General features: G+C 57.8%; 11 protein-coding genes across 11 annotated transcripts; 6 read left to right on the top strand and 5 right to left on the bottom strand.

The window, feature by feature from the left end:
- Positions 1-485: 485 nt before the first annotated feature.
- Positions 486-1,243, top strand: SPRG_01353 (hypothetical protein; the record flags this gene model as incomplete). The annotated part of the gene is made up of 2 exons (XM_012339573.1): positions 486-1,040; positions 1,091-1,243. The coding sequence occupies 2 exons, from the start codon at positions 486-488 to the stop codon at positions 1,241-1,243; spliced, it is 708 nt and encodes a 235-aa protein (XP_012194963.1).
- Positions 1,244-1,605: 362 nt separating this feature from the next.
- On the bottom strand, positions 1,606-5,347 carry SPRG_01352 (hypothetical protein). The gene is made up of 17 exons (XM_012339572.1): positions 5,294-5,347; positions 5,012-5,248; positions 4,783-4,965; positions 4,643-4,735; positions 4,421-4,603; positions 4,273-4,375; positions 3,968-4,230; positions 3,864-3,920; positions 3,617-3,810; positions 3,287-3,569; positions 3,099-3,242; positions 2,817-3,044; positions 2,737-2,772; positions 2,548-2,689; positions 2,251-2,501; positions 2,034-2,207; positions 1,606-1,992 (listed from the first exon to the last, which is right to left on the bottom strand). The coding sequence occupies exons 1-17, from the start codon at positions 5,327-5,329 to the stop codon at positions 1,654-1,656; spliced, it is 2,946 nt and encodes a 981-aa protein (XP_012194962.1). The 5' UTR covers positions 5,330-5,347; the 3' UTR covers positions 1,606-1,653.
- A 287-nt stretch (positions 5,348-5,634) lies between these two features.
- SPRG_01351 (hypothetical protein) lies at positions 5,635-6,790 on the top strand. The gene has a single exon (XM_012339571.1). It carries the CDS (start codon positions 5,650-5,652, stop codon positions 6,682-6,684), a length of 1,035 nt encoding a protein of 344 aa, XP_012194961.1. The 5' UTR covers positions 5,635-5,649; the 3' UTR covers positions 6,685-6,790.
- A 1,827-nt stretch (positions 6,791-8,617) lies between these two features.
- SPRG_01350 (hypothetical protein) lies at positions 8,618-9,580 on the top strand. Its single transcript, XM_012339570.1, has 3 exons — positions 8,618-8,899; positions 8,950-9,138; positions 9,188-9,580. The coding sequence occupies exons 1-3, from the start codon at positions 8,663-8,665 to the stop codon at positions 9,557-9,559; spliced, it is 798 nt and encodes a 265-aa protein (XP_012194960.1). The 5' UTR covers positions 8,618-8,662; the 3' UTR covers positions 9,560-9,580.
- Positions 9,581-9,582: 2 nt separating this feature from the next.
- On the bottom strand, positions 9,583-12,898 carry SPRG_01349 (hypothetical protein; the record flags this gene model as incomplete). The annotated part of the gene is made up of 20 exons (XM_012339569.1): positions 9,583-9,642; positions 9,686-9,793; positions 9,853-9,906; positions 9,951-9,974; positions 10,027-10,122; positions 10,168-10,332; positions 10,376-10,408; positions 10,458-10,611; positions 10,656-11,114; positions 11,480-11,628; positions 11,681-11,725; positions 11,771-11,913; positions 11,945-12,000; positions 12,078-12,103; positions 12,151-12,182; positions 12,238-12,280; positions 12,356-12,422; positions 12,564-12,576; positions 12,629-12,689; positions 12,740-12,898. 20 exons carry the CDS (start codon positions 12,896-12,898, stop codon positions 9,583-9,585), a joined length of 1,947 nt encoding a protein of 648 aa, XP_012194959.1.
- Positions 12,899-13,337: 439 nt separating this feature from the next.
- SPRG_01348 (hypothetical protein) lies at positions 13,338-14,275 on the top strand. Its single transcript, XM_012339568.1, has one exon. The coding sequence runs from the start codon at positions 13,374-13,376 to the stop codon at positions 14,211-14,213; it is 840 nt and encodes a 279-aa protein (XP_012194958.1). The 5' UTR covers positions 13,338-13,373; the 3' UTR covers positions 14,214-14,275.
- A 387-nt stretch (positions 14,276-14,662) lies between these two features.
- On the top strand, positions 14,663-15,530 carry SPRG_01347 (hypothetical protein; the record flags this gene model as incomplete). The annotated part of the gene is made up of 5 exons (XM_012339567.1): positions 14,663-14,904; positions 14,953-15,030; positions 15,076-15,183; positions 15,232-15,340; positions 15,386-15,530. 5 exons carry the CDS (start codon positions 14,663-14,665, stop codon positions 15,482-15,484), a joined length of 636 nt encoding a protein of 211 aa, XP_012194957.1. The 3' UTR covers positions 15,485-15,530.
- On the bottom strand, positions 15,493-16,386 carry SPRG_01346 (rRNA-processing protein FCF1). Its single transcript, XM_012339566.1, has 5 exons — positions 16,273-16,386; positions 16,161-16,229; positions 15,894-16,115; positions 15,758-15,845; positions 15,493-15,709 (listed from the first exon to the last, which is right to left on the bottom strand). The coding sequence occupies exons 1-5, from the start codon at positions 16,341-16,343 to the stop codon at positions 15,566-15,568; spliced, it is 594 nt and encodes a 197-aa protein (XP_012194956.1). The 5' UTR covers positions 16,344-16,386; the 3' UTR covers positions 15,493-15,565.
- A 604-nt stretch (positions 16,387-16,990) lies between these two features.
- Positions 16,991-18,133, top strand: SPRG_01345 (hypothetical protein). Its single transcript, XM_012339565.1, has 2 exons — positions 16,991-17,856; positions 17,914-18,133. Exons 1-2 carry the CDS (start codon positions 17,014-17,016, stop codon positions 18,106-18,108), a joined length of 1,038 nt encoding a protein of 345 aa, XP_012194955.1. The 5' UTR covers positions 16,991-17,013; the 3' UTR covers positions 18,109-18,133.
- SPRG_01344 (hypothetical protein) lies at positions 18,122-19,096 on the bottom strand. The gene is made up of 4 exons (XM_012339564.1): positions 18,722-19,096; positions 18,557-18,679; positions 18,422-18,500; positions 18,122-18,362 (listed from the first exon to the last, which is right to left on the bottom strand). Exons 1-4 carry the CDS (start codon positions 19,059-19,061, stop codon positions 18,170-18,172), a joined length of 735 nt encoding a protein of 244 aa, XP_012194954.1. The 5' UTR covers positions 19,062-19,096; the 3' UTR covers positions 18,122-18,169.
- A 556-nt stretch (positions 19,097-19,652) lies between these two features.
- SPRG_01343 (hypothetical protein) lies at positions 19,653-21,798 on the bottom strand (the record flags this gene model as incomplete). The annotated part of the gene is made up of 3 exons (XM_012339563.1): positions 19,653-19,832; positions 19,865-21,736; positions 21,769-21,798. 3 exons carry the CDS (start codon positions 21,796-21,798, stop codon positions 19,716-19,718), a joined length of 2,019 nt encoding a protein of 672 aa, XP_012194953.1. The 3' UTR covers positions 19,653-19,715.
- Positions 21,799-21,824: the final 26 nt, after the last annotated feature.

Raw genomic sequence — 21,824 nt, 5'->3', positions numbered from 1 at the left:
ACTACTGCGTCCAGAAAGATTCAAAATTGTATGTCATCATCTCTCTCGCAATCTCTGTGAGAACAGTGCACTCGATCAAATATACCGTAAGTGAATGGGTGCGGCGTCGTGGCCGCTGGCGCGCGCGCTAAAAGGGCTACAGATTACGGGGCAAATCGCGGCATTTGATTGGCCACCGAGATGGCTCCGTCCCTTCAACTTGACTTACCACGGAATCACGTCCATTTCAAGACAAAACCCCCATCTTTTTTGGCGTCCACTGAAAACGAGGCAACTTTACAACGAAATGTACTTGACAGAGACAGGCACAATAAGATACTCAAGATTGCCATTGCTTATTGTGGCGGAGATGCAAGGATCCAAGTGGCGTACTAAAAGGCGCTTGCCGCGACGTCGCTGGGACGGGTCACCGTCGCTGGGACGGGTCACCGTCACCTGCCGACTCGGTGGTCATTCTTCATTGTGCTTTGCCACCGCCCAGTCACATGGTCATGTCGTCGTTCAACGAAGCCCTTGGCACCACGCTCGAGTTCGCGCCCATTCGTCTTTCGGACGCGGCGCTGGACGCCGACTTTAACGCAGCCCTGGACTTTGAAATGGACGAGATCAAGCTCATCTTGGAAGCAGCACAGACGCCTCTCTTTGAGCTGCACGACCACGCTATGTCGATTGAAGCCGACCAAGTCCCGATGGCCAACTTTCAAAACTTCCTCTTCTCGACGATCGATGCACGGATGCGTCGCGGGGTTTCGCACACGCACCCTGCGACCGCTCAGCTCTACGCGCAGCTGCAGTCGTCGAGCGCCGCCGACAAGTGGGCACTGCCGCGCCTCATCGCGATCGAGTACCTCGTGCGCTGCTTGGACGGCAAAGCGAGCTGGCACGTCGGCCTCTTCTCGACCAAGCACGGGCTCAAGCACAACTGCCTTCGCCGCTGCTTGACGTGTGTGCCCCACGCCCTCGATCTGCTCTGCGACGCGTTCATTGTCCAGGACCAAGTCATTGCGCATACCGAGACGGTCCTCGCGCAGCACAAGATCGTGCTCACGTCAAAGCGACCATCCGTGTGCGCGACGTGGCGGCGGCCAAGGCCGCGCTCTCGGGCCATTTCTTCAAACGTCTTCAGGAACTCGGTGTCCCCCGTGGCGCATCCTGTGCGCTGACCGCCACCATCTCGTGCTGGTACCTTGACAGCTGGGAGATTCACGCCGTCGACCTTGTCGCCGACGTGGCCGCGTTATAAGATCTAGCATGTCCTGTCCTGCGTGTAATGTGTTAGCAAAGTGGGTGTTTGCATTTTAGACACATGCGTGGCGTTCGCTTGCACCGTTCGCTCAACGCCCGACGCAACGACAGAGTCGACTTCACGACCGGCAAGTATTGGTGCAGCGTCGGCCAGGCACGGTGACGATGCGATTGAGCTGACGATAATGGCGACAGTACTGGATGTCCCGTGGTTGATAGATAGATAGATAGATAGATAGATAGATAGATAGATAGATAGATAGATAGATAGATAGATAGATAGATAGATAGATAGATAGATAGATAGATAGATAGATAGATAGATATATAGATAGATAGATAGATATATAGATAGATAGATAGATAGATAGATAGATAGATTGATTGATTGATTGATAGATACCGGCGCTACCCACTGGCACATTTCGCGTTGGATGCGCTGCGCGCGGTCGCCTCGGCGATCGCACCGTCCACCGCACTCTGCCACTGCAGCGACACAAACAAGAGCACGCCGCGCAGCCTCTGCAGTCGTGACACGACGTCGTCATGCATCTCGTTGGCTTGCAGCGCCGTGACGAGGCCATCGTACGCGGAGGCCCACGGCTGCACGTACGCAGCGAGGTAAGGCGCGCGAAGGACCGAGGCGACATCCTCATTGAGCCATGCACTTGAGTATTGGCGCAAGTGCAGCAAGGCGTCGCCCGTGCGGTAGACTGCGATAGCAAGGAGCGCCTCGAGCCGGCGCACCTACGACGCACTCAGCGTCATCAACCAGATCGGTGACCCACCGCGGTCGCAAGCGTCACCACCGACGAGCAGAGACATCGACGGATGCAATCGGCCATCACAGGTGCCGTCTCGACACTTGCAGCGTACATGGCGGTCCACGTCTCGAGGCGGCTCGGTGCAGTCGATGGCTCGGACCTTCGAAGGGTCGATCCGAGCACTTGGTGAGCACCCGCCTACGGCGTGTGAGCGATCCAGAAGGCTCGACTTGGGAGCTACCACGGTGGTGAAGACCTGCGACAATCCCAGCGGCTGCGTCGTGTAGGCTTGCAGCGATGCCGACGCTTCGGCCACGTGCAAGAGGTATGCTTTGCTGACAACGCGCGCGTCGACGAGGAGCGAGAGCGCGATGCGGTCGAGCGCGCGCACCGCTTTTTCGATCCAGTGCCGCGTGAGATCGCGCTGGCTCTGAAGGTCCTTGGGCCCGAGGACCTTGTTGTCGCCAATGGCCAGAGCGACAACGAGGACATCTAAATCCGCGCTCAGTTCTTATCCTAACATATCAGATGGACGCACCAGAACGCGCCACGAGGCGCAAGACGTCCTGCAGCACCGCGTCGCTAAAGCGTTCGATGGCTTTGGTCGACGCTGCGGTGCTGCGCTCGACGGTCTCGACCACAATGTGCTCCATGAACGCGACCACGTGTCCGTGCGACCACTGCACCGCCGACATAACTATCAAGTTGATACGTTGATAGTACGTACCAGCCACGTCGCGTCGGCCTGTAGCGCAGCTCTCGACTACAAGAAGCGCTAGGAATACTCGACTCAAAGCAGCCACGTACACTTAGAGAAAAAAGTGTCGACGGGACCGTGTCCTCCACACCGAGAAACGACGGCGCCGTCGCGAGCCACGCCCACGTGGCGGCGACGAGTGCCGGCGCCAGTGCCAGCGCGTGGCGAGTGCCTGCCATCGGCGCCGGGTCGTCGATATACTGCACTGCCATTGGGTTGTCAGTCGATAGCTGTGACGCAGGGCGGAACAGAGGCATGGCCGTGGGCAGCTCGGGGCCCTAGGCAAGAGCGACGTCAGAATCGCGTGCTTGGCCGAGGTATCTGGATTGTACTGTAGCTTGGAACAAAACAAAGAACGCGCCTTTGGCGCCAAGACGCTGGACGAGCGTTGGATAGATTCTTCTTGGCGCCAACGCTTGCTCGTACATGATGGGCACAAGTGCGGTCTCCAGCGCTGCGTCCAATCGCGTGTCGACCTACCACACATTTGATATTGTATCAACTTGATACACGCTCGCACCACGTATTGCAGCTGCGTGACGGGTGTCGCGATGGCCCGCGGGTAGCGCCCTTGCCCGAGCGCGATCTCGCTCTCGGCGACAACGTCGACGCACAGCGCGTCGATGGGCGATGCGAATGGTGGACCCGGTGTGCGCGGGGCCGGCGCGCTCGCAGCCTTTTTCTTTTTTATCCCAAAAAATGACGTCGTCGCCGCCTTTTCAGTGGCCGCAGGCAGACTTGATGTATGCAGCATCTTCAAATGGTCCAGCGCGGCGACACCACGTTCCGACAGCGCAATGTCTCTACCATAAATAGTGTTCTCACCTGTCGTGCTGCCACGTCATTGTACCGCGCCAAGCTCGCCACAACGCCGTCGACGAGCCCGAGGAGGGTGTACAAGCTGCTGTGCCAGCGCGGATACGCACTTCCGTACTCTCCATCATGCACGTCGGGCAGATGAACGACGGTCGGCAGTACGTGCTCTGTGAGAAACGACTGCAGCGGCGGCAAGAAGGAGCTCTCGGCTCCTGCGAGACCGTCCACCTACAACACCGCCTCGCTATCTCGCTCGCCAAAAAATCTCGACAGACGCTCACAGCAATCTCACGTAGCATCGGAGCAACGAGCTGTACGTCGTTGGTCAGGTCCAGAACCTACGCGTACTATGTACAGTCCACACATCCTATTTTGTCATGCCAACCTCCAAGATGCGTCGCACCGACTCGGCGATGTGAGAGAGCGTTACCAGCAGCGGCTGGCTCGTGACCGCGAGAATGCTCTCGAGGAGAGGTGGGGGCGGCGCCTCTGGCGTCCGCAGCACATGCAGCAAGAGCTCCTGAAAGCACTCGAAGACATCATGGGAGGCGTAGGCTTGTAAAATGCGATCTGGTTGCAGGCGCTCGGGACACGCAGTACAGAGCCGTGCCACGTACAAGCGCAGCGCGTCCGGGTCGAAGAAGACGCCTACTCCGACGTCAACAAGCCATCGCTAGCGTCCTGGTGCACCTTTTGCGAGCACGAGGCTCGCATCGTCACAAAAGGAGTGGACGGTGGTGGTCGCGTCATGGTGCAGAATGTACTCCTTGGTGATGCGCCAGATGCAGTGCTCCTACACCCAGTAGTATCGCTCTGCGTTTGCTCGGTCGCCGCGTACGTTCTCGGTCGGCGGCGCGTAAACGCACATGTAGATGCGCGCTTTGGCGATGACAGCGGCCTTGACAGCGCTCCGAAAGGCGCTGCGCGACGCGCTCACCCTCTCGTGGGTCCAGGCCTTCTCGGTGGCCCGGTCCGACGACTTGTACGCAGGGATCGTGACGACGACACCGCGTGTGAGAGCCTACAATGTCGTGGATGGGATTTGAGAGCGTAGCACTACGTTCTCGGCGGTGGTCATTGCCACGTCTTTGGCGAGACAGGCCACAAAGATCGCGATGACCTTCTCGAGTTTTTCGCCTTGGACGACGATGTGCTAGAAGAAGGTGAGATCCGAGGCGGCGCTTCAGTGCCATTGCGCACCTGCTGCAGCTCGAGTGGCGCGCGCATGGTCGGCAGCGGCCCCGCAAAGACCGAGCGGCCGACGAGCACGACAAAGAGAGTCGTCGTGTAGGCGTCGTCGGTCGTCGTCGTCTTGTACAGTGTGACGAGGCGCGACGCGTTGAGCGCGGCGTAGATGCGCCCGAGCGCTTCGACATCGAGGCGCTGTAGCGAGGACCATGGCCGAGAGACCGAGGAGGACGACTCGTACCGCGGCCATGTGTGCACGAGCGATAAACTGTCCGCTGGACGCCGGTGATGCGAAGGAAAGGCTGCTCGAGGTCGTTGGCACATGCGTCGTCGGTCCTTCCTGCGTCGACATGATGGCTGGCGACGGCTCGAGGCGACGAAAGTGGTCGAGGAGCATCGGGTATGGGTTGGGCGGTAGCTGCGTGGACGCAAAGAGCTTAGAGAAGAAGCGCTTCACCTCGTCTTGGACCTCTGTGGCCTACCACATGAGGTGGCAGGAGCGGCGAGGTCGTGCTGGGCCTACCGCGATGTACGCTGCGACCGCGCTCGAGCTGGCCATCGAGCGCAAGATACCGTTTCGCACACTATTTCATGTGGTACCTTCATGACCGGGTGCATCGCAAACACACGCACGGCGCGGTCACCGTGAAGTTCGGGCATGTATGTATACGCGAGGCATATGTAGCTGCCTCTGTGCGCGCGGCAAAAGATTCCATGCGGGCTCGGCGTGCAGGATGTCGATAGCGCAGCAACAACACACTATTTCACGTGAGAGATTTCAGCGAATGGCATCGCGTTCTGCCACTTGACGCGTTCGGATTGGCTGAAAAAGAAATACCATGGCCATCATCGTTGTTCGGTCAAGATCCTCACAACAAGATGGCGAACCTCGTGCTCAAGGTCGCGACGGCGGACCAACTGTACGAAGCGGACGTGCACACGTACAGCTCGTGGGGCGCGCCGCACCTGAGCCTCGCGCAGTACCTCGAGCGCGAGGCCCGGCTGCGCGACACGGCGTTCGCCAAGGAGACACTCACGGGCTACGTGCTCGTGCCGGCGGCCGACCCCGACACGCGCGACATCCTCGCGTATGTCGAAGTCTTTCGCCGCCCGAGCGTCGTCTACCCCGCCTCCGCCTCGCCCAAGGTCTACGTCGATGGCTTTAGCATCGGGTCGGTCTACACGCCCGTGGCGCACCGCAAGAAGGGGTATGCGACGACCATGCTCGCGCTGGTCGTGGCGCAGCTGCGCGCCGCATCGACAAGCTTTGTGCTCTCGAACCTCTACTCGGACATTGGCCCGACGTACTATGCGACAAAGGGCTGGCGCGTGCATCGGTCGGACGAGGCAACGATCCCGGTGGCCGCGATCGTGCCACCAGCAGCGTCACCAGCCTCGGCCGTCCTCTACTCGATCGACTCGCCATCCGCGCTCGTGCACGCAGCCCAAGGGTCGCAGCGCCTACTGGATGCGTCGCTCCGGCCCGGGCAGTGCGCCTTTGTCGTGACCGCGAGCTGCATCGAGTGGTTCGCGGCGCGAAGCCACTTTTACGGCCACACGCTCAAGCACTTGTCGTCGCTTCCGTCGTTGCTCGGCGGCTACAAGGTCGGCGCCAACGGCAAGGTCACCGACGCCGTGCTGTGGACACACAACTTTCGCGACGACCAACTCGTCTTGCTGCATTGGAACGTCCAGGCCGAGAACGCATGGGCCTTCTTGTCGCTTGCGGCCAAAGAAGCGGCCGCGTGGCAGCTCAAGTCGATTGTTGTGTGGAACGCAGAGCTCCCGACAGAGCTCCGCGCGTACAACAAGGCGCGCGACGACTCGCTAGCGTCGCTGCTCGTGCAAACGTTGCCGGACGCGACCGAAGTGGCGCTCGAATGGATCGGCAACGAAAAGTACGCGTGGGTCTAATCGCCTCTCCGTATTATCGTATTAGACGAGCCGCGGCACGGGAATACAATGTGAAACTACTCTATGGACGACTCTGTGCAGCAATCAGCAATACCATTAGAACGTGTGCCTTGGTTCACACACGCGACACTGGCATGTACTATGGACTCTAGCTGGACGCCGCATCACCGACACCCGCTTCAATGCCATGATGCAGCAGCTTTTGCTCAAAGACTGTCTACACCCCGTCGATGCCTCAGTTACGATGTGCGTGTGCTCCGTCTTGCGATCCTGTATTATGCAAGCACACATGCAGGTATGCGTTGATGGGCAGCCTCGTCCTCTGCATGAGGGCCATCGACCGTTTGGTCTCGTAGAGCCTCTCCGATTCCTCTACTGGTTACGACAGCGGCGGCGCGTCCCATGGCGGAAGTACGTTGCTGCAACGCCCGCAGGGCGGATGCAAATACTTGAACGCGACAGCCAACCGTCGGCAACGGTCGTCGTCGTGGCCACCCATCGCGCCTCCTCAAGATCGGATTTCTCGAAAATTCCATGGCATGCAATCGCCAAGAGGTCGCGATCTATTCCAGCAGCCAATCGTTGGGCGCAAAACCGGTAGCGTCAAAGTGTCGATTTGGTTTCTTAAACCAAAAAGAGCTTCGAACTTGGTTTTTGTAGGAAAAGTGGAATCCGGCTTTTGACGGGTGAAATGAATGGTGGGATTCGACCGCGCGTTTGAGCGCGTTGAACGTTGGAGCTCAGAACACGATTTAGAATTGCGAAGTCAAGCCGCTTGCCGATGGCAAGCGAACGCTTGGGGAAATTCCCCGGACCGTAGGGCAGCAAGTGCCGGCCATAACGGCAGACCGCTTCTTTTGGACGCTGCGGAGATGGCACTTCGGTGCTGGAGCACGTGCTGATGAAGGAAGTCTGATCGTCATACCACAGTTATGCAATTGGCCCCTGGCAACGTCGACGTCGTGCGACAGCCAGCGGGTTAACCCAACGGGGATCACTCATGTCGTGTTCTCCACGACACCCTTGACGTAAGAAGCTTATCGGTGTTTCTCAACACGGCTCGCCACCATGGTACGTACCCTCCACGTTTTTTATCGGTTTGCATTTGTATATTTGTGTGTGCGCTATGATGATACATTTTCCCTTAAACATTCGCAGTGTTCTGCTGACAGCACCGGGTTGCCACCCGTTCTGCTGAGAGAGGCTCTCATTTCCTTGGATGTCTGAGCGCAATCGTCTATTGTATATGTATTCCGCTAGTGTCTAGAATACTATGATGAGAAACTTCATGCGCGTCGTTTGAATCTTCGGATTATGATACGACAAACACATTCCATTCTTTAACTGAGTATTTCCGCTGCATTTCTGAACGACCCGAGCGTGCTGATGATACATTTTCCCTTAAACATTCGCAGTGTTCTGCTGACAGCAACGGGTTGCCACCCGTCTCGCTGAGAGAGGCTCTCATTTCCTTGGATGTCTGAACGCTCAACAACACCGTCATCTAGTTTGTCTAGTAAAGGAACTACAGTCGTCGATAAAAACGCGCAATAAAGGGGATCACTGTAAAATTCCTCTTGGCTCGCGACAACCTCGCAACATGCAGTAGTCTTTGGTTGGCATTCGGGTCGAGATCCTTGTTGACCAGCGCCGCAGTGACTTTGGCGCACACGATAGGTGGGATTGTCGACCATGAGAAGCCCGGACCGTCGCAGCGGAGAACGTGCAACCCTTTGCCAGCAACCTTCTCGATCCTGCAGGCGCCGAGGGGCAGGCACAGTGCTGTAGTAGCCGCGGAAGGTTGCCATTCGACTAGCTTCGTCCGCAGAGTCATCTGGCGCCAAATACCAAGTAGCCACAGAACACACGACCTGCGACGCCTGCTGGTTTCTCGCCAATTGGCATCGGCCGTCGTGCATGACCTATACCTGCCGCCGACTGGCTCACACTCTCACTTTGCCGTTGTATCAGTAGTAGTATGTTTGCACACCGCGTCCGCCTGCCGGGGCGTCTCTCGATGCTTGCGTTAGCCCCGCGCCCGCGCAGTGCATCGCTCGAGGCGGCCCCGCGCAAGACATCGTACCCGGCACTGCGACCGACGAGCGCCACCGAGGGTCTCTCCCGGCTGCCGTCGCTGGACGAGGACGAAGACATGGCGATCCGGTACCTCGACGACGACGACGACGACGATATTCCATACGTCGACCGGTTGTCGGTACAACGCTCCTTGGCAGCGACGGACGCTGACTATTAGTATTGCATTAGGCGTCGACGACGGTGCTGTCCTGGGACGACATGGCCGACGCGACCGATGTCGAGATTGTGCGCGCGCGTGACACGTACTCGCCGCTCTCTCGGCTCTCGGATATATATAAGCTGCAGCACCTCTTGCTCTTGCAGAACGCGCCAGCGCGCAGCCAGCGCAGCTACTCGTGCAATGACCTCCACGACACGGTGCAGCGATTTGTTGCTACAATTGTATTGTTGTTGACACTCGAGGTAGATCCGGAAGGTCGCGACGGAGCTCGTCGCGGCGTGGCGCGCGCGCGCGCGGAATTCGGCGGTCGCGCCGTTTGAGTTTCAGCTCCTCGAGTGGGCCCAAGTGATCTTTAGCTACGAAGTGCAAATCTACGACGACCGGTGTCTGCGCACCATGGACCAGCGCGGTATGGAGAAGGAGCTACTGCACGTGCGCAAGAAGGTCGAGGGCATTCACGCCCAGCTGATGCTCGTCCATGTCTCGGACCGCGCGGCCAAGCACCAAGCGACGACGTCGTCGAGCCACCTCCTCGATCGCATTCAAAAGATTCTTCGCGACGTTGCGGGCACGCATCACTTTCACCGGTCCGGCAAAGTCGATTACATGCAGTTGTAATATATCCATTCCGCCCGTCCAGATTAGCGCGAAGGAGGTGGCCCGCTCGAGGCGCTGCTCGGGCCGAGGCGTGGCGGTAGACGCTGGAATCGGTCCATTACAGGCCACATGAGCAAGACGCGGTACCTCGAGCTTTCGGTTGGATTTGTCGAGCACGTGCTGCTTGCGGTACTCGTGTGCTTGCTTGATACGCGCCGCCCGACGCAAGTGCTCGTCCAAATCCAGGTTGTGCAGCTATTGCATGACACGACTGTCATATCGAGCACATACAATAATAATGCATCGAAAAATACTTCCTTGACGAGCCGAGCTTCTTCCTTCATGTGGGGTTTCAACTGCACTGGCGTCTACAATCCAGGTGAGCTTGGTCGAATGGCTCACTACTGTCAACATGGTTGCGAAAATTGTCAAGGATCTACAACTCGCAATGTCAAGCAGCTACGATGGACCGACGGAGGCTAGAATACCAATTTCCGTCGGGTCTTTTGCTCGGCGACGGCATCGTAGCTCTTGAGTTTGACGTCTTTTTCAAACTCTTTTTGCTTGAACGCGAGCTCGGCCGCCTGAGCATTTGTTGCCATACTATGATGTATCAACGCAAACCTCACCTCGCGTGCAGCGACGCGGCGGTCCGACGCCTTGTGGATACTGGCTTGCGTCTCTTTCCATCGCTCGGCGTTCTCGAGGAGCTTGGCGTGCTTCATGATGTCCATGCGCTGGAGCTCTTCCCGGTTTTTGGCGTCGTCGTACACGCGTGGTGGCTGCACCTCATCCTGCGACACGATGAGTGACTTCTGGCGACGATAAAATGCGAACCACAGGTCGCGTCCGGGGCTTCTTGCGCCTTGCCTACCAAATGACTGAGCATATCACTCGCAGCATCAAAACGACTCTGGACCTGTGCTACTGGTGGTAAAGGACCCACGTGACCGTGCTGGAGCTTGGCGGCAATGAGCTGCTGCGTTTGCAAGATGATGGCGATGCACAGTTGACACTCGTGACGGTACGCGTCGTAGCGAGCCTTGAGCACCAAGTCGGGCACGGCCTCAGCGCTATAGACAAGACACTTGAAAAGCGAGAGCACTTTAAACGATACCTGTCGGGCTGACGCTTGAAGGATTGGAGCGACCGGTGTGGAATCGCGCTGCTGTCAATGCCGAGGTAGTGACACGACTGGACGACCAGCGGCGTCTTGAAAAATTCCGCATATTCCTTGGGATGATCCAAGTAGTATTCGGCAGCGTTCAAGTAGTGCTCTTTTGGGTCCATGTTGGTGAGGAGCGACGTGATTTGATCGTCAATCTCTCGGTCCGAAAGCTGCTCGAGGGCGTTGGGCTGGACACGCTCGTCGACTTCGCGGTGCCAATCGTCGAGCGTACATAAATCAGGCTGCAAGAAAAGGGTATCCTCGAGCTCCACGCCGTGCTGTGCAAACTGAAGTACAATGCCCGAGTCAAAGATGATCGACTCGACGGCTGATTTGTCAAACGTCACGGGGACCTCAGTAAGCGTGGGGCCAATACCCACATCGTAGTCGTCATCGCCGTTTGCCAAACTCGGTAGAGCAAACAACGGTGCAGTAGCCTTGACAAGCGACGACGATAGAGCAAGCGGATGCATTTCAAATGTTACGGCCGCAGTCCCGGCACGACTAAGTTTAGAAGGCCATCACCGACGTGGATCAATTGTTGAAACGTCTCTTGCTGGAGCGTGTGAGCATGCCCCCTGCATTGCTTGGAGGAGGTGCGAACGACGCGTTGCCGCGGAAGGACGAGCTTGGGCGCGCCATCGCATCTAGTATCATATCGTATATACCCAAAGAAACAAACAGCCAACACCCTACTGGAAGCATAGCGAGACGAGGTCGACTCGTTTTGCATTGCAAACGCTGAATGCTGTGTCGTTGCGGGCTGATCAAACGTGTGCTGGCGAAGCGATGACGACTGCATTGACGAGATGCTTTTGGCAAACTTGGGCGACGGTGCGACGTTCAGCGGCATTCGGCCCGAGGGTTGTGCCGTCATGACGCGCTGTCCGTTGCCTTCTTGCTGCGCCTTCATACCCTTGATCTAAAACGACATTCGTCACCAACCTACTATCACATCATTTGGTTTACAATACCATTTTCTCGTAGTTGCGGCACAAGCGCGCCTTGTCCTTGAACGACTAGTTGGAAAAGGGTTAGGGTTCGGTCCGTACGACAAATTGTACCTCGCGGGTCTCTTCGACGGTGTTGTTGAGCACGACCATTTTGTTCTTGAGCTCGTTAATTTCTTCCTCGAGCTTCTCCGTGTAGCTCTTCATCTGCAAGTAGCGCTGCCCGTGTTGTTGCTGGTACTCCTTGTGCTCGTCGACTAGCATCATCGGTAAAAATCTGGCTCGTACAGACTTGCAGACTCAATTCGTTGTGCATGCGTTCCTTGCCCATCGTTAGAGCTTCGCTAAGAGAGACTTGGTGCACGTACTTGTCTATCAATACAGTTGCCGTTGAAGAAGGAATGCTGCATAGCAACCGTACCGGTAGTTTTCTTGGGCTTGCTGGAACTACATGTCGCGAGCATGAGCATTGCCCGTACGCACCAACAGAATACCATGAGGAAGCGCATCGCTTCTTGGATTTGCGCTAAACAGCATCACCATTCGTCCAATGCACGGCCGCGTCGGTAAAGGGCACGTACCCATGCAGGACACGGGATCGGCGAGCATCTCTTCCCAGATGATCTTGCAGCGCATCATGCATCAAGTCAATGAACGCGGAGTCAATGCATTCGCAACACCTCGAGACGCTACACATACAGCACCATACGTCGTTGCTACCATGAGATATGCATTCGTGGGGTCGTACCCGCGGTCCCGTTGCGCTCTTTACAGTGCTGAGCGTGACATCGTCCATCAAGCACCATCACACGGGGATCATTGGCGTCGTACATTTCGCACACGCTTCCCTGTCTGTGCAATTCGTTCGCCATCATGCTGTGGTTTGAGGAGGGAGAGCTCTAGGTACCTCTGGCTGAGGTCTACAGGCCATCGTCGCGTCAAGACCAGGGGGGAATGGGATTCGGGGTGTACCTTCGCCACAAGCAGGGCAGATGAGGTTGCCATCGCGGAAGTGCTTCATCGCGTCTCGCTCCTACATCGTGCTGCATGGGCGCATGTTCCTGCCGATGGTCGTCCACGTACGCAGAAGATGTGGCTGCAGCACGTCCGGTAGCATGCTTGGGGTCCATTCGCTCCGCAGAGGACCTCCCAGCATGCGTTGCAGCGGAGCTTGAACACATGCATGTCCCTCGGCGCTTCCGCGGGCGCATGTCCATCGACGTCGTGCCGGGTCTTCTCCATGCTTCCTCGGCGCGTCGTCTACGTCGTCCGTCGGTCGACCGCGCTGATTCTCGAATGGCGCGATCTTGGTCCGGATACCAAACGACGTCATTCCATTGGCTCTAAAAGATTCTTTTTATCCAATCCGTGCTGTAGGCAAAAACACCCAACTTCGAGTCGCTGTGGCAGCGCTTCTTTTCGCCAAGCGGACGGAAGCAGCGCGTCTATTGCCCCTCACATCGACTTGACAGCTGAGAGCGCATGGAGCCATCGTCTGCGTAGTGTACGCATCCCATGGCGTACGAATATCGCGTTTGGCATGATTTTTGTACACCGGTGTACACGGTATATAGCGTATTTGTATGCTCGGATATCAGCGACGCACCACAGTACTCGGTAGCAACGGGGCACGCCGGGTTGCCTATCACCCAAAGAAAGGCCGACGAGGTGCCCAGCTGCCAGTTTGCCATTGGATACTGAGATCAACACCGCCATCATGCTGCGTCTGGTTGTCGCCGCTCTTGTCGGCAGCGTGGCTGTTGCGACGCCGCTTCCACCGGTCCTTCCCAACGAGCTATCGACTGTCATTAGCTCGTTCAAGCCCATCATCTCGAGCATGGCCGACACGGCGCTGCCCGCGACGCTTGGCAACTGCGTCAATGGCAACCCGCCAGCGCCATGCCAAGAGATTGGCAACCTCTTCGCCGTCAAGACGAGCTACTACAACGTGACCGCGCGCTGGGTCTCGGGCCTCAACACGGTCCAAGTCAACCAGCTCAATTTGAGCGTTGGCGAGAACGGCTCGATGCATCTCGACGCGTCGGTGTCGTTCACAAAGTTGCCCGTGAGCCTCCTCGTCGACGGCTGCATCCCCGAGTTTGGCTGCAAGACGTTCATTGACAACTCCAACACGTGCTGCGGTGGCCCGATCACAGTCAAGCTCGGCATTGACGCCAACTGCTCCGAGACCTACCCGTACATTCAAAACATGTCGGTCTCGTCGGCGGCGATCCTGCCGTCGCTCAACATTATGATGACGCTGCTCGGCCGTCAGTTCAAGATCTTTGATGCGACGCGGCTGGCGCAGAATGGTATCATCAACGGCGTCACGCAGGTGCTCCAGGATCCGTCGACGTCCGGCCCGATCAACAAGCAGATCAAAAACTTGTACGGCGGCCAGATCTTCTGCACCAAAGCGTCGCAAGAAGCGTACTTGCTTGCTATCGAAGAGGCCAAGACCAAGGCGTCGACCGGCGCCAAGCCCAGCGCTGCGTCAGCGCCGATGGCATTTGGCGCCATGGCGCTTGTTGCGGTCACGATTGCAGCCTCCATGTAATCGGTCGGGTCGTTCTCGGCAACAAGACCTGAATGAATCCTGTGTGTGGTGCTTCGCTGGAATGCAAGGTCAGCCTGATCTAATAGCCTGCCAACGATGGCGCTTGGATAGTGTCGTGGCTTATCCCGTACACTCGTGCTCGTGGCATGTTGGACACCAATGCATGTCGTTTTGTGGCATACCGGTATCCATCATGCGGACCTACCGGTCCCGACGGCGCATGAGCAAGATGATGCAAAATCCAGTGATGGAGTCACATAGATTGCTATTCAAGCTATCGATGTCGTGGGCGGGATGAAGCACCAATAGCACCGCTCGGACCTCAGGCAACAAGAGACCTCCAGCCGAAAAAATACTCGGCGGATGTCCGAATCCTTCCGAAATCGATTGACGCACTTTTTATATCAAATGATAGAGGTTTGCATTGGCCAGTTTGCATTTTGAACAAGATGAGCTGCGCCCACGAGCACCACGACCACGACCACTCGCACGACCACGACCATGACCACGAGGTCGAGGACGCGGACGGCGACTCGCTCTTCCAGTTCATTGACACGACCAAGGTGCGGTGCTTGAACGCCCTCGACGAGCGGCAGAAGACGCACCCGTTCAAGAGCGCGGCCGACAAGCGATCCCGCGCCACGTATCTCGATTCGAACGACGACGATCCTGAGCTCATTCTGTACATTCCGTACGTATGACCTTTTTGTGTGCATGCACATGAACGAACGCGGCGCAGGTTCACGGAGGCCGTGAGTGTCAAGTCGATCTGCATTGCTGGCGGCGCCGACGGGCTCCACCCCACGTCCGTCAAGCTGTACGACTCGCTTTCTTTCAACTCGGGTTTCATATGCGGTGTTAGCTTTGTGAACCGTGAAGACATTGACTTTTCCAATGCGACCGAGCTGCCCGCGACGCAGAAGCTCGAGCTCGTCGAGGACTATGACGCCAATATTGACTACCCGCTGAGGTAGACGGCGACATCTCATGGTCCATTCGCTATGCGATGTTCATCTAGTTTGCGCAAGTTTCAAGGCATTAGCAGCTTGAGCCTCTTCTTTGAGAACAGCGTCGACGGCGACCAAACCCGCGTCTACTACATTGGCCTCAAGGGCGAGTCGAAAAAGGTTGGCCGCCACTTGATACATTGATCGTTCTCAGCGTGCGTACAGTGGAAGCACGGCGTCGTCGAGTGCGTGTACGAGAGCCGGCCGCAGCTCAGTGACCACAAGGTGCCGGACGCCACGGGGTCGCTCGCGTTCCAGAAATAAGCTCGAGATGGATACATATTTTGGGGTTCATTGAGCATAAGTCTGGTTCTATATAGGGTTCGATCCGGGGGCGAGGCGAGATTACTTGACCTTGGCCGCGTTGGCTTCGGGCATGCGCTCGATCGCGTACTTGCGGTTGGCAATGTACATGATCGGGACACCGGGCACCTTACGGATGCGGCGCTTGAGTTCACGATCGCACGTCGCGACGATATAACAGCGCGACTAGGCAACGAAGATGAGAAGAGAGACAAGAGGGGCAGATACGTCTACCTGCTGGATGCGCTGCATGAGGCAGTCGTCGGCGTAGTTGCCCTTGTGCGTGCACGGAAGGCGCTCGAAGCGCGGGTCCTTGGCCAATCTACGATGGGTCCATGAGGAGGCGAACGCCACGATGGCCGGTACGTACCGCAGGGCGACACGGTATTTGTGGCCGAGCTTCTCGAGTTCGGCCATGACGCAGTCCGTAATGCAAGGAATGCACTTGGCGAGGAGGCAGTCCATCATCGACGACACGAGCTCGAGCTTGTTCTTGATGGAAAAGTTGATAAAGTTGGTATCGACGAGGATGTTGTACGGCGGGCCAAGGTCGGCGTTGTACTTGAAGAACATGTTGGACGGGATCTGGTCACTATAGAGCTTGGCCATGAGCGGCTATCGGCCGCGACGGACGTACATTTGACGCGGCGCATCGCGCTCCTTGGCCTTCAGCGCCTTCTTCTCAACGTCTTTCTGGACCGACTTACTACGCAGCATGAGCATGGGCCGTAGGTAGAGGTAGCACGTACAGGCGCGTGTCCTTGGGGCTGATCATGCGCTTGACAGCGGCGAACTTGCGCGTCTTCTTGTCCTTGCCCATGCTGCTGCTGCTGCTTGCTGTGTTTTGAAGGTGGAGACCAACAATAAAATCCGAACCGCTCCACCAACCAGTGCGCAGGATTCCGACGACGCATTTTAATACGAGAAACACTCCACATTTGTATTGAAAGCAATGAAATGATTTGGCGGTGCGTTGCACCGACACAAGTTAAACGCGTTTAAGCGCTGCAAAAGGTCGTTGACATGGAAGACGACCTTCAACTTGACACGGATACGATATCGAGCCAAGGACCATGGAAGTACTCGTTCGACGTGATGTGCAAATGCGCACGTGCAATGGCAGATGCGATACGGTAAACCAGCGAATTCTAACCTGTACGCGTCGTCCTCAACTACGGAGCCCGTTGAACGAGCAGGATATATGGGATTCGTGACGATACAGCTTCTAATAGCATGCGGCAAGCTCTAATAATGGCCCTGACGCGGGCCTCTCTCCTCTTCTCGTCGGATAGTTAGTTGCACGGCAGGCTGGTTGAACGGGCTGCTGTGCGCGATTCAGCAATCGACGTCGTGTTTGACCGACTATACCGCGTGCGTTTTATTGCATGGGTTTTGGAGCAGCTTTTCAAGCCAATGTATACATATTGCAATATATCGAATATGAGAGGATATGTATAAATACGATATCCGAGCCCCAATCGCAGGTTCCGATGAAGCGCCATGGCCATGGCGGCGATCGCGGAGGCGCGAAGAAGGCCAAGTCCGTGCAGTTCCATGCAAAGCCATCGGTCAAGTACATTGAGGATGATGAGGAAGAAGAGACCAAGGAGTCTGGCAGCCATGGCGACGACGACGACGACGACGACCAAGACCACGTTGCGTACGAGAGCGAGGACAGCGACGCCGAGGACGGCAAGAAGGCTCGTCCGCCGCCGATCCAGCACAAGATACAGGAAGGCGAGGAAGAGTCGACGACCCGCCATGACGCGTACGAAGACGACGATGGCGTTCGCATGATGCCCTTCAACCTCAAGGAAGACCGCGAGGACGGCCATTTCGACGACAGCGGCAACTTTGTGTGGGCCAAAGGCGACAAGGCCGTTCAGGAAGACGCATGGCTGGACGGCGTCTCGGCGCAGGACATGGAGATCGCCGAGATGGCGCGTCTCCAGCGCCAAGAGGCGGCCGACGACGAAGCCGAGACGTGGACCGAGCGCCGGGCCAAGAGCGTTTTCATGGAGGTCCTCAACGAAGGAGAGACCGTCCTTGCCGCGCTCCGGCGACTCGGCAAGAAGCCCAAGCCGAAAACCGCCAAGCAAAAGAAGGTCGTTGTGACCGCCCAGACCCCCGACATGCAGCGCGAGTTCAACCAGCTCACGGACGCGGCCGACTACATGATGCGCATGGGCCACACCGAGATCTACCACAAGCCCAAGGAAGACATTGTCGACAAGCCGGCGCCCAAGCCTATTGTGTACTGGGAGTACCGGGCGCCGGACGGGCAGATCCAGGGGCCGTACCCTACCGCAACGATCCTCGCCTGGCGTGCGCAGGTAGAGATAGATGCATCTTGCGTGCCTCCGAGTAGGATTGCTCATGCGGGTGGGTAGGGCTACTTCCAGGGCGACTCGGCTGTGCAGATGCGACAGTGTCCGGCCACGCCGGCAGGTCCGGCGCCGCTCGCTGCCTCGGCGGCCCAAGATCTCATGGACGACTTTGACGACGACGACGAGGAAGAGGAAGCCAAGACGTCGGACGATGGGTGGCAGTCGAGCGATGCGATTCTGTTCCGGCAATTCGTATAACCATCAGGACATGGTTCCATCTCCAGCATCATTGTACTATTCTCTTGAAACAGATATGCGACTAGTCCGACTTGGAGTGCCCCCAGGACGAAGAAGACGACGCTGCGTCGGTCGGCCCGCGATGGACCACGGCCGCATCTTCTTCGCTTCCCGACGTCTTGCGTCGGTGCATCGTCTCGCGCTCGTCGTTGGCGGGCTGTCGGCGATCGTCGTCGTCATCTTCTTCGTCGCTCATCGACATGAGGCGGCGGCGACTAGAGAGAGAGAGGTTGTTGTCGCATGGGGCAGGAAGCGGACGACGAGGTAGCGGTACCTGCCGGGGTCGGCCCGCGCCGCCGCGTCATTCCGCGTCTGGAAGCGCGAGTACATGGCGTACATCTTGTTGCGCATCGCTATTCCATGGCGCAATTACCAGATGCGAATACCGTCATCGATGGCACGGCTGTACCAACGCTCATGGTCGAGAGCTTGCCGGAGACTGCACTCAGCGTCTCGTTGGCGACCTCCATGGCCGACTTTTCGTTCGAGAGGCGGCGCGTCGGCGAGGCCCGCGCGTGGTGCGGCGACGTTCCTACATGTCGTTGGGACGATGGGCGCAGGCGCCGGCACGTACCCAAGTAGGCGCTGAACTCGCCGTCCGCCATGAGCTCGTTGCGGAAAAAGTCTTCGTTCTGGAGCATCTCGGCCATCATGCGGTCTTGCGCCTCCTGCTCCATCGCCGACGTGTAGCCTGGCAGGCGCAGAAAGTCGTCGGGCAGCGCGACGCGGGCGGCCGGCAGCAGCGCGACCGGCGCCGGCTCGCCGTTGATGTCGGCTTGCATCCCGAGAAGCGTGTCGATGGTGCTCTCGAGCTGGCCGCGGTTCATCTCCAGCACGCATGAGATCGTCTCGCGGTCGAACGTGTCGAACATGGCGCAGAGCGTGCCCATCGCCTCGTCGTACGTCATGGCCATCCTGCTCCTGCTGCGGCCGATCCAAAATTTATTGTCGGTATTTTGGGTTTCTGAATCATTTGGATGGACTATTCGCACGCACCTTTTTCAAGCAATGGGGAGGGCACGGACAATGCGACGGGGTGCTAGAAGAGCCTCTCGGCAGTAGAAACCCAATGTGCAATGTACTAGCATCCAGGACGGTGCGCTAGACAAAAGACCGACGTTAATAGGCACGATTGCCCATCGTCCGCCGGACTTGAGGTGCGTGTTTTAAGACCTTCGAAACCACGGTCGTCTTCCGGAGGTGCTCTTGTATCCGGAACATCCGGATACAATCGCTGAGCCAGCCAATCGGAACGCGGCATTGCGATCTTTCATCGCGTTGGTAAGGGAAAGTGTCATTGGCATTCATTCACCCCTGGTTGGTGTGCACTGCGGACCCGTACGTTCTCCAAGCTGATAGAGGTAAGCTGATATAGGTGGTATTTGAATAGACCTGGGGTACACTGCATACGTCTTGTTCTCGAGGGTGGAGTCCCATGCGCTCCAAGCCGATGTAGGTGACCCAGCTGGGACTAATAGTCGCGGAAATATGAGCCGCAAGTTGGTGTACAGACGACGTTCATATTGAGCTTTATGGTTGCATCTCAACGACACCAGTGCGTTGTACGACTACATGCTGGACCTCGTGTGGGCGGTGTGCATCTGCTGCGCCAGTTGCTGCATCGCACCGGCGGCCACCAACACGCGCGGGTGGTCGGGATCGACGTCGCAGAGCCCGAGAAGCGTCTGGAAAAAGAGATTTTCGTGTGCACGCGAACGTTGGCGTCCGTCTCGCGCCATGGACCGTCGACGATCCCGCGCTCCGGTGCAAAGTCGAAGCCCTTGAAGCCAAACGTCGTGATCATGTCCGTCCACGCGGCGCGGAAGAGCTGTCCGACCGTGTTGAGGTCGAGGTACAAGAACGCGTTATAGTCGGCGTGGAGGATATTCATAATGTCGATGGCCAATGGAAGACGCGTCGTCGTCTCCGTCGGTGCCGTCAGGCGCGTCACGTACCGATACGCTCGACTCACGGGCGCCGGGTCGGTCGTCTGGAGCGCCCGGCCAAAGTCGCTGATTTTAGCTTGCTTCTTCCGAGCGTCGCTGCGGTGGTCCATCTGGTCGCGAAGCGTCGACTTTGCGAGGAAGGCCTCCTTGTCGCGGTGAAGGTTGGCGGCCAACGCCGCTGCCGTCGGTGCGTTATAGCCCCACGCCAGTAGATGGGCCTTGACAAAGCCGCCGCGGACGGTTGGGCGGCCACCAACCCAAACCGACTTGCCGCGCTCAAACATATTCACCAAGTTGTCCAGATCCGCGTTCGGCGGGATCTTGTCGAGGACACGGAGCGCGTTGTAGAGGTGGAGGACCATGCGCGTCTGGCCAATGTCATCCATGGTCGCGAGGCCCATGGAGAAGCCAATCTCCATTGTGATCGTGAGGAGGATCTGGCCGGCCATGTACGGGTTGAACCACGCACGGTCGACTTCCATTTGGCTAAATGCATCGTCGGGCGATGTCGCCACACGGAGGTTCTGGAGCCAGCCGAGCGCCGCCTCGACGTTCTTCTTGGAGGGTGGCGGTACGACGATACCGTCGGCGTTGTCACAAAGCGCTTGCATTTGGCGCGTCACGCGACCGATCGTGTGCCGCGTGTCGTCGACGACCTTGGCGCAGCACATGCCGTCTTGAGCCTTGTCCTGGGTCAAGAAGAGGCTCCAGAGGACCGCCTGACATGCAAAGACGAGCGCAACCGGCACTTCCTTGGTCTTGACGTATGCCTTGAGCAGCACGAGAAGCGGCTTCATCTTGACTTCGTACTCGAGCGTGAAGAGGCTTGTGTCACGTACATGGATGACAAGCGCCGGCAACATGTTGGCAAAAAACGTCTGGTACAGGTCCATGAGCGACGACGCGGGCTGGCGACGCTCGTCCCAGTCGCGGCCAAAGGTGCCGGGGCGGCACATCATGCGGTGGCCGGGCGTGATGACCTCGAGGAAGCTAAAGAGTGCGTGCTGGAGGTTGACAAAGCCATTCTTGTTGCCGAGCGACGACGTCCAATCAAGACTCCACACGTCCGACTGGTCATAGTGCATGTGCACCACGTCGATCACACGGGACGCGACCACCGTCGACACCTTGAGGCGCTGGGCGATCGTGCGCTCAGCGGCCGGTCGGAGCCGCTCGACCATCGCCCGCTTGGCAAGCACGACCAGCTCGACGGCCGTTTTCAATGACAGGCCGTTCTCCGAGACGAGGTCCACGAGCACTTGTTCGCAGACGAGGAGCGCCATCATGTGGTCAAGATCTTTGAGGTGCGGGTGCGCAAAGCTCATGTCGTTCCCAAGGACTTCGACAGCATGCACGCACGCGTTGGTGACGGCCGTCGCCGCCATCAAGCTAATTTGCCCGGCCTTGAAGAGGCTCCACGACAGCATGACCTCACGGTTCATGTCGTCGACGTCCTGGATGAAGCAGAGAATCTGGAACTTCTCGTCCTCGAGGCGGGCTTCCAGCGCGGCGCGCGCCGCGTCCATAGCGTCAATTGGCGCGACAAACGCCGCCATATCAAACGGCACCATCAGGATACTCGCAGCGTTAAAGACCGCCCACGGATCTTCCTTCTCGTCGTCATTGTCGTCGGTGGCGAGGGCCTCGAAGGCGTTGACAAGGTCACGCGACGCACCCAGTCGAGGACCGCGCCGGGCCGACTCATCTTGCAACTGACGCTCTTCCGTTTGG

This window comes from Saprolegnia parasitica (assembly GCF_000151545.1).
Source record: "Saprolegnia parasitica CBS 223.65 unplaced genomic scaffold supercont2.3, whole genome shotgun sequence".
NCBI lineage: Eukaryota > Oomycota > Saprolegniomycetes > Saprolegniales > Saprolegniaceae > Saprolegnia > Saprolegnia parasitica.
This window is presented reverse-complemented; position numbering and strand designations above follow the sequence as displayed.

Bases quoted from the DNA above. Each gene is read 5' to 3' on its own strand.
- SPRG_01352 (XM_012339572.1), bottom strand. From the start codon at position 5,329: ATGGCCAGCTCGAGCGCGGTCGCAGCGTACATCGCG. The intron at 4,736-4,782 runs GTGCGCAATGGC...ACCTTCTTCTAG, and splicing joins CGCCACTCGAGCTGCAGCAG to CACATCGTCGTCCAAGGCGA. The intron at 2,502-2,547 runs GTGCGTCCATCT...GCGCGGATTTAG, and splicing joins GCGCCTCGTGGCGCGTTCTG to ATGTCCTCGTTGTCGCTCTG.
- SPRG_01351 (XM_012339571.1), top strand. From the start codon at position 5,650: ATGGCGAACCTCGTGCTCAAGGTCGCGACGGCGGACCAACTGTACGAA.
- SPRG_01350 (XM_012339570.1), top strand. From the start codon at position 8,663: ATGTTTGCACACCGCGTCCGCCTGCCGGGGCGTCTCTCGATGCTTGCG. The intron at 8,900-8,949 runs GTACAACGCTCC...GTATTGCATTAG, and splicing joins CATACGTCGACCGGTTGTCG to GCGTCGACGACGGTGCTGTC. The intron at 9,139-9,187 runs GTGCAGCGATTT...CACTCGAGGTAG, and splicing joins GCAATGACCTCCACGACACG to ATCCGGAAGGTCGCGACGGA.
- SPRG_01348 (XM_012339568.1), top strand. From the start codon at position 13,374: ATGCTGCGTCTGGTTGTCGCCGCTCTTGTCGGCAGCGTGGCTGTTGCG.
- SPRG_01346 (XM_012339566.1), bottom strand. From the start codon at position 16,343: ATGGGCAAGGACAAGAAGACGCGCAAGTTCGCCGCTGTCAAGCGCATG. The intron at 15,846-15,893 runs GTACGTACCGGC...GACCCATCGTAG, and splicing joins AAATACCGTGTCGCCCTGCG to ATTGGCCAAGGACCCGCGCT. The intron at 15,710-15,757 runs GTAGACGTATCT...TTCGTTGCCTAG, and splicing joins TCATGCAGCGCATCCAGCAG to TCGCGCTGTTATATCGTCGC.
- SPRG_01345 (XM_012339565.1), top strand. From the start codon at position 17,014: ATGAAGCGCCATGGCCATGGCGGCGATCGCGGAGGCGCGAAGAAGGCC. The intron at 17,857-17,913 runs GTAGAGATAGAT...GCGGGTGGGTAG, and splicing joins TCCTCGCCTGGCGTGCGCAG to GGCTACTTCCAGGGCGACTC.
- SPRG_01344 (XM_012339564.1), bottom strand. From the start codon at position 19,061: ATGGCCATGACGTACGACGAGGCGATGGGCACGCTCTGCGCCATGTTC. The intron at 18,680-18,721 runs GTACGTGCCGGC...AACGACATGTAG, and splicing joins CGAGTTCAGCGCCTACTTGG to GAACGTCGCCGCACCACGCG. The intron at 18,363-18,421 runs GTACCGCTACCT...CTCTCTCTCTAG, and splicing joins GCGCGGGCCGACCCCGGCAG to TCGCCGCCGCCTCATGTCGA.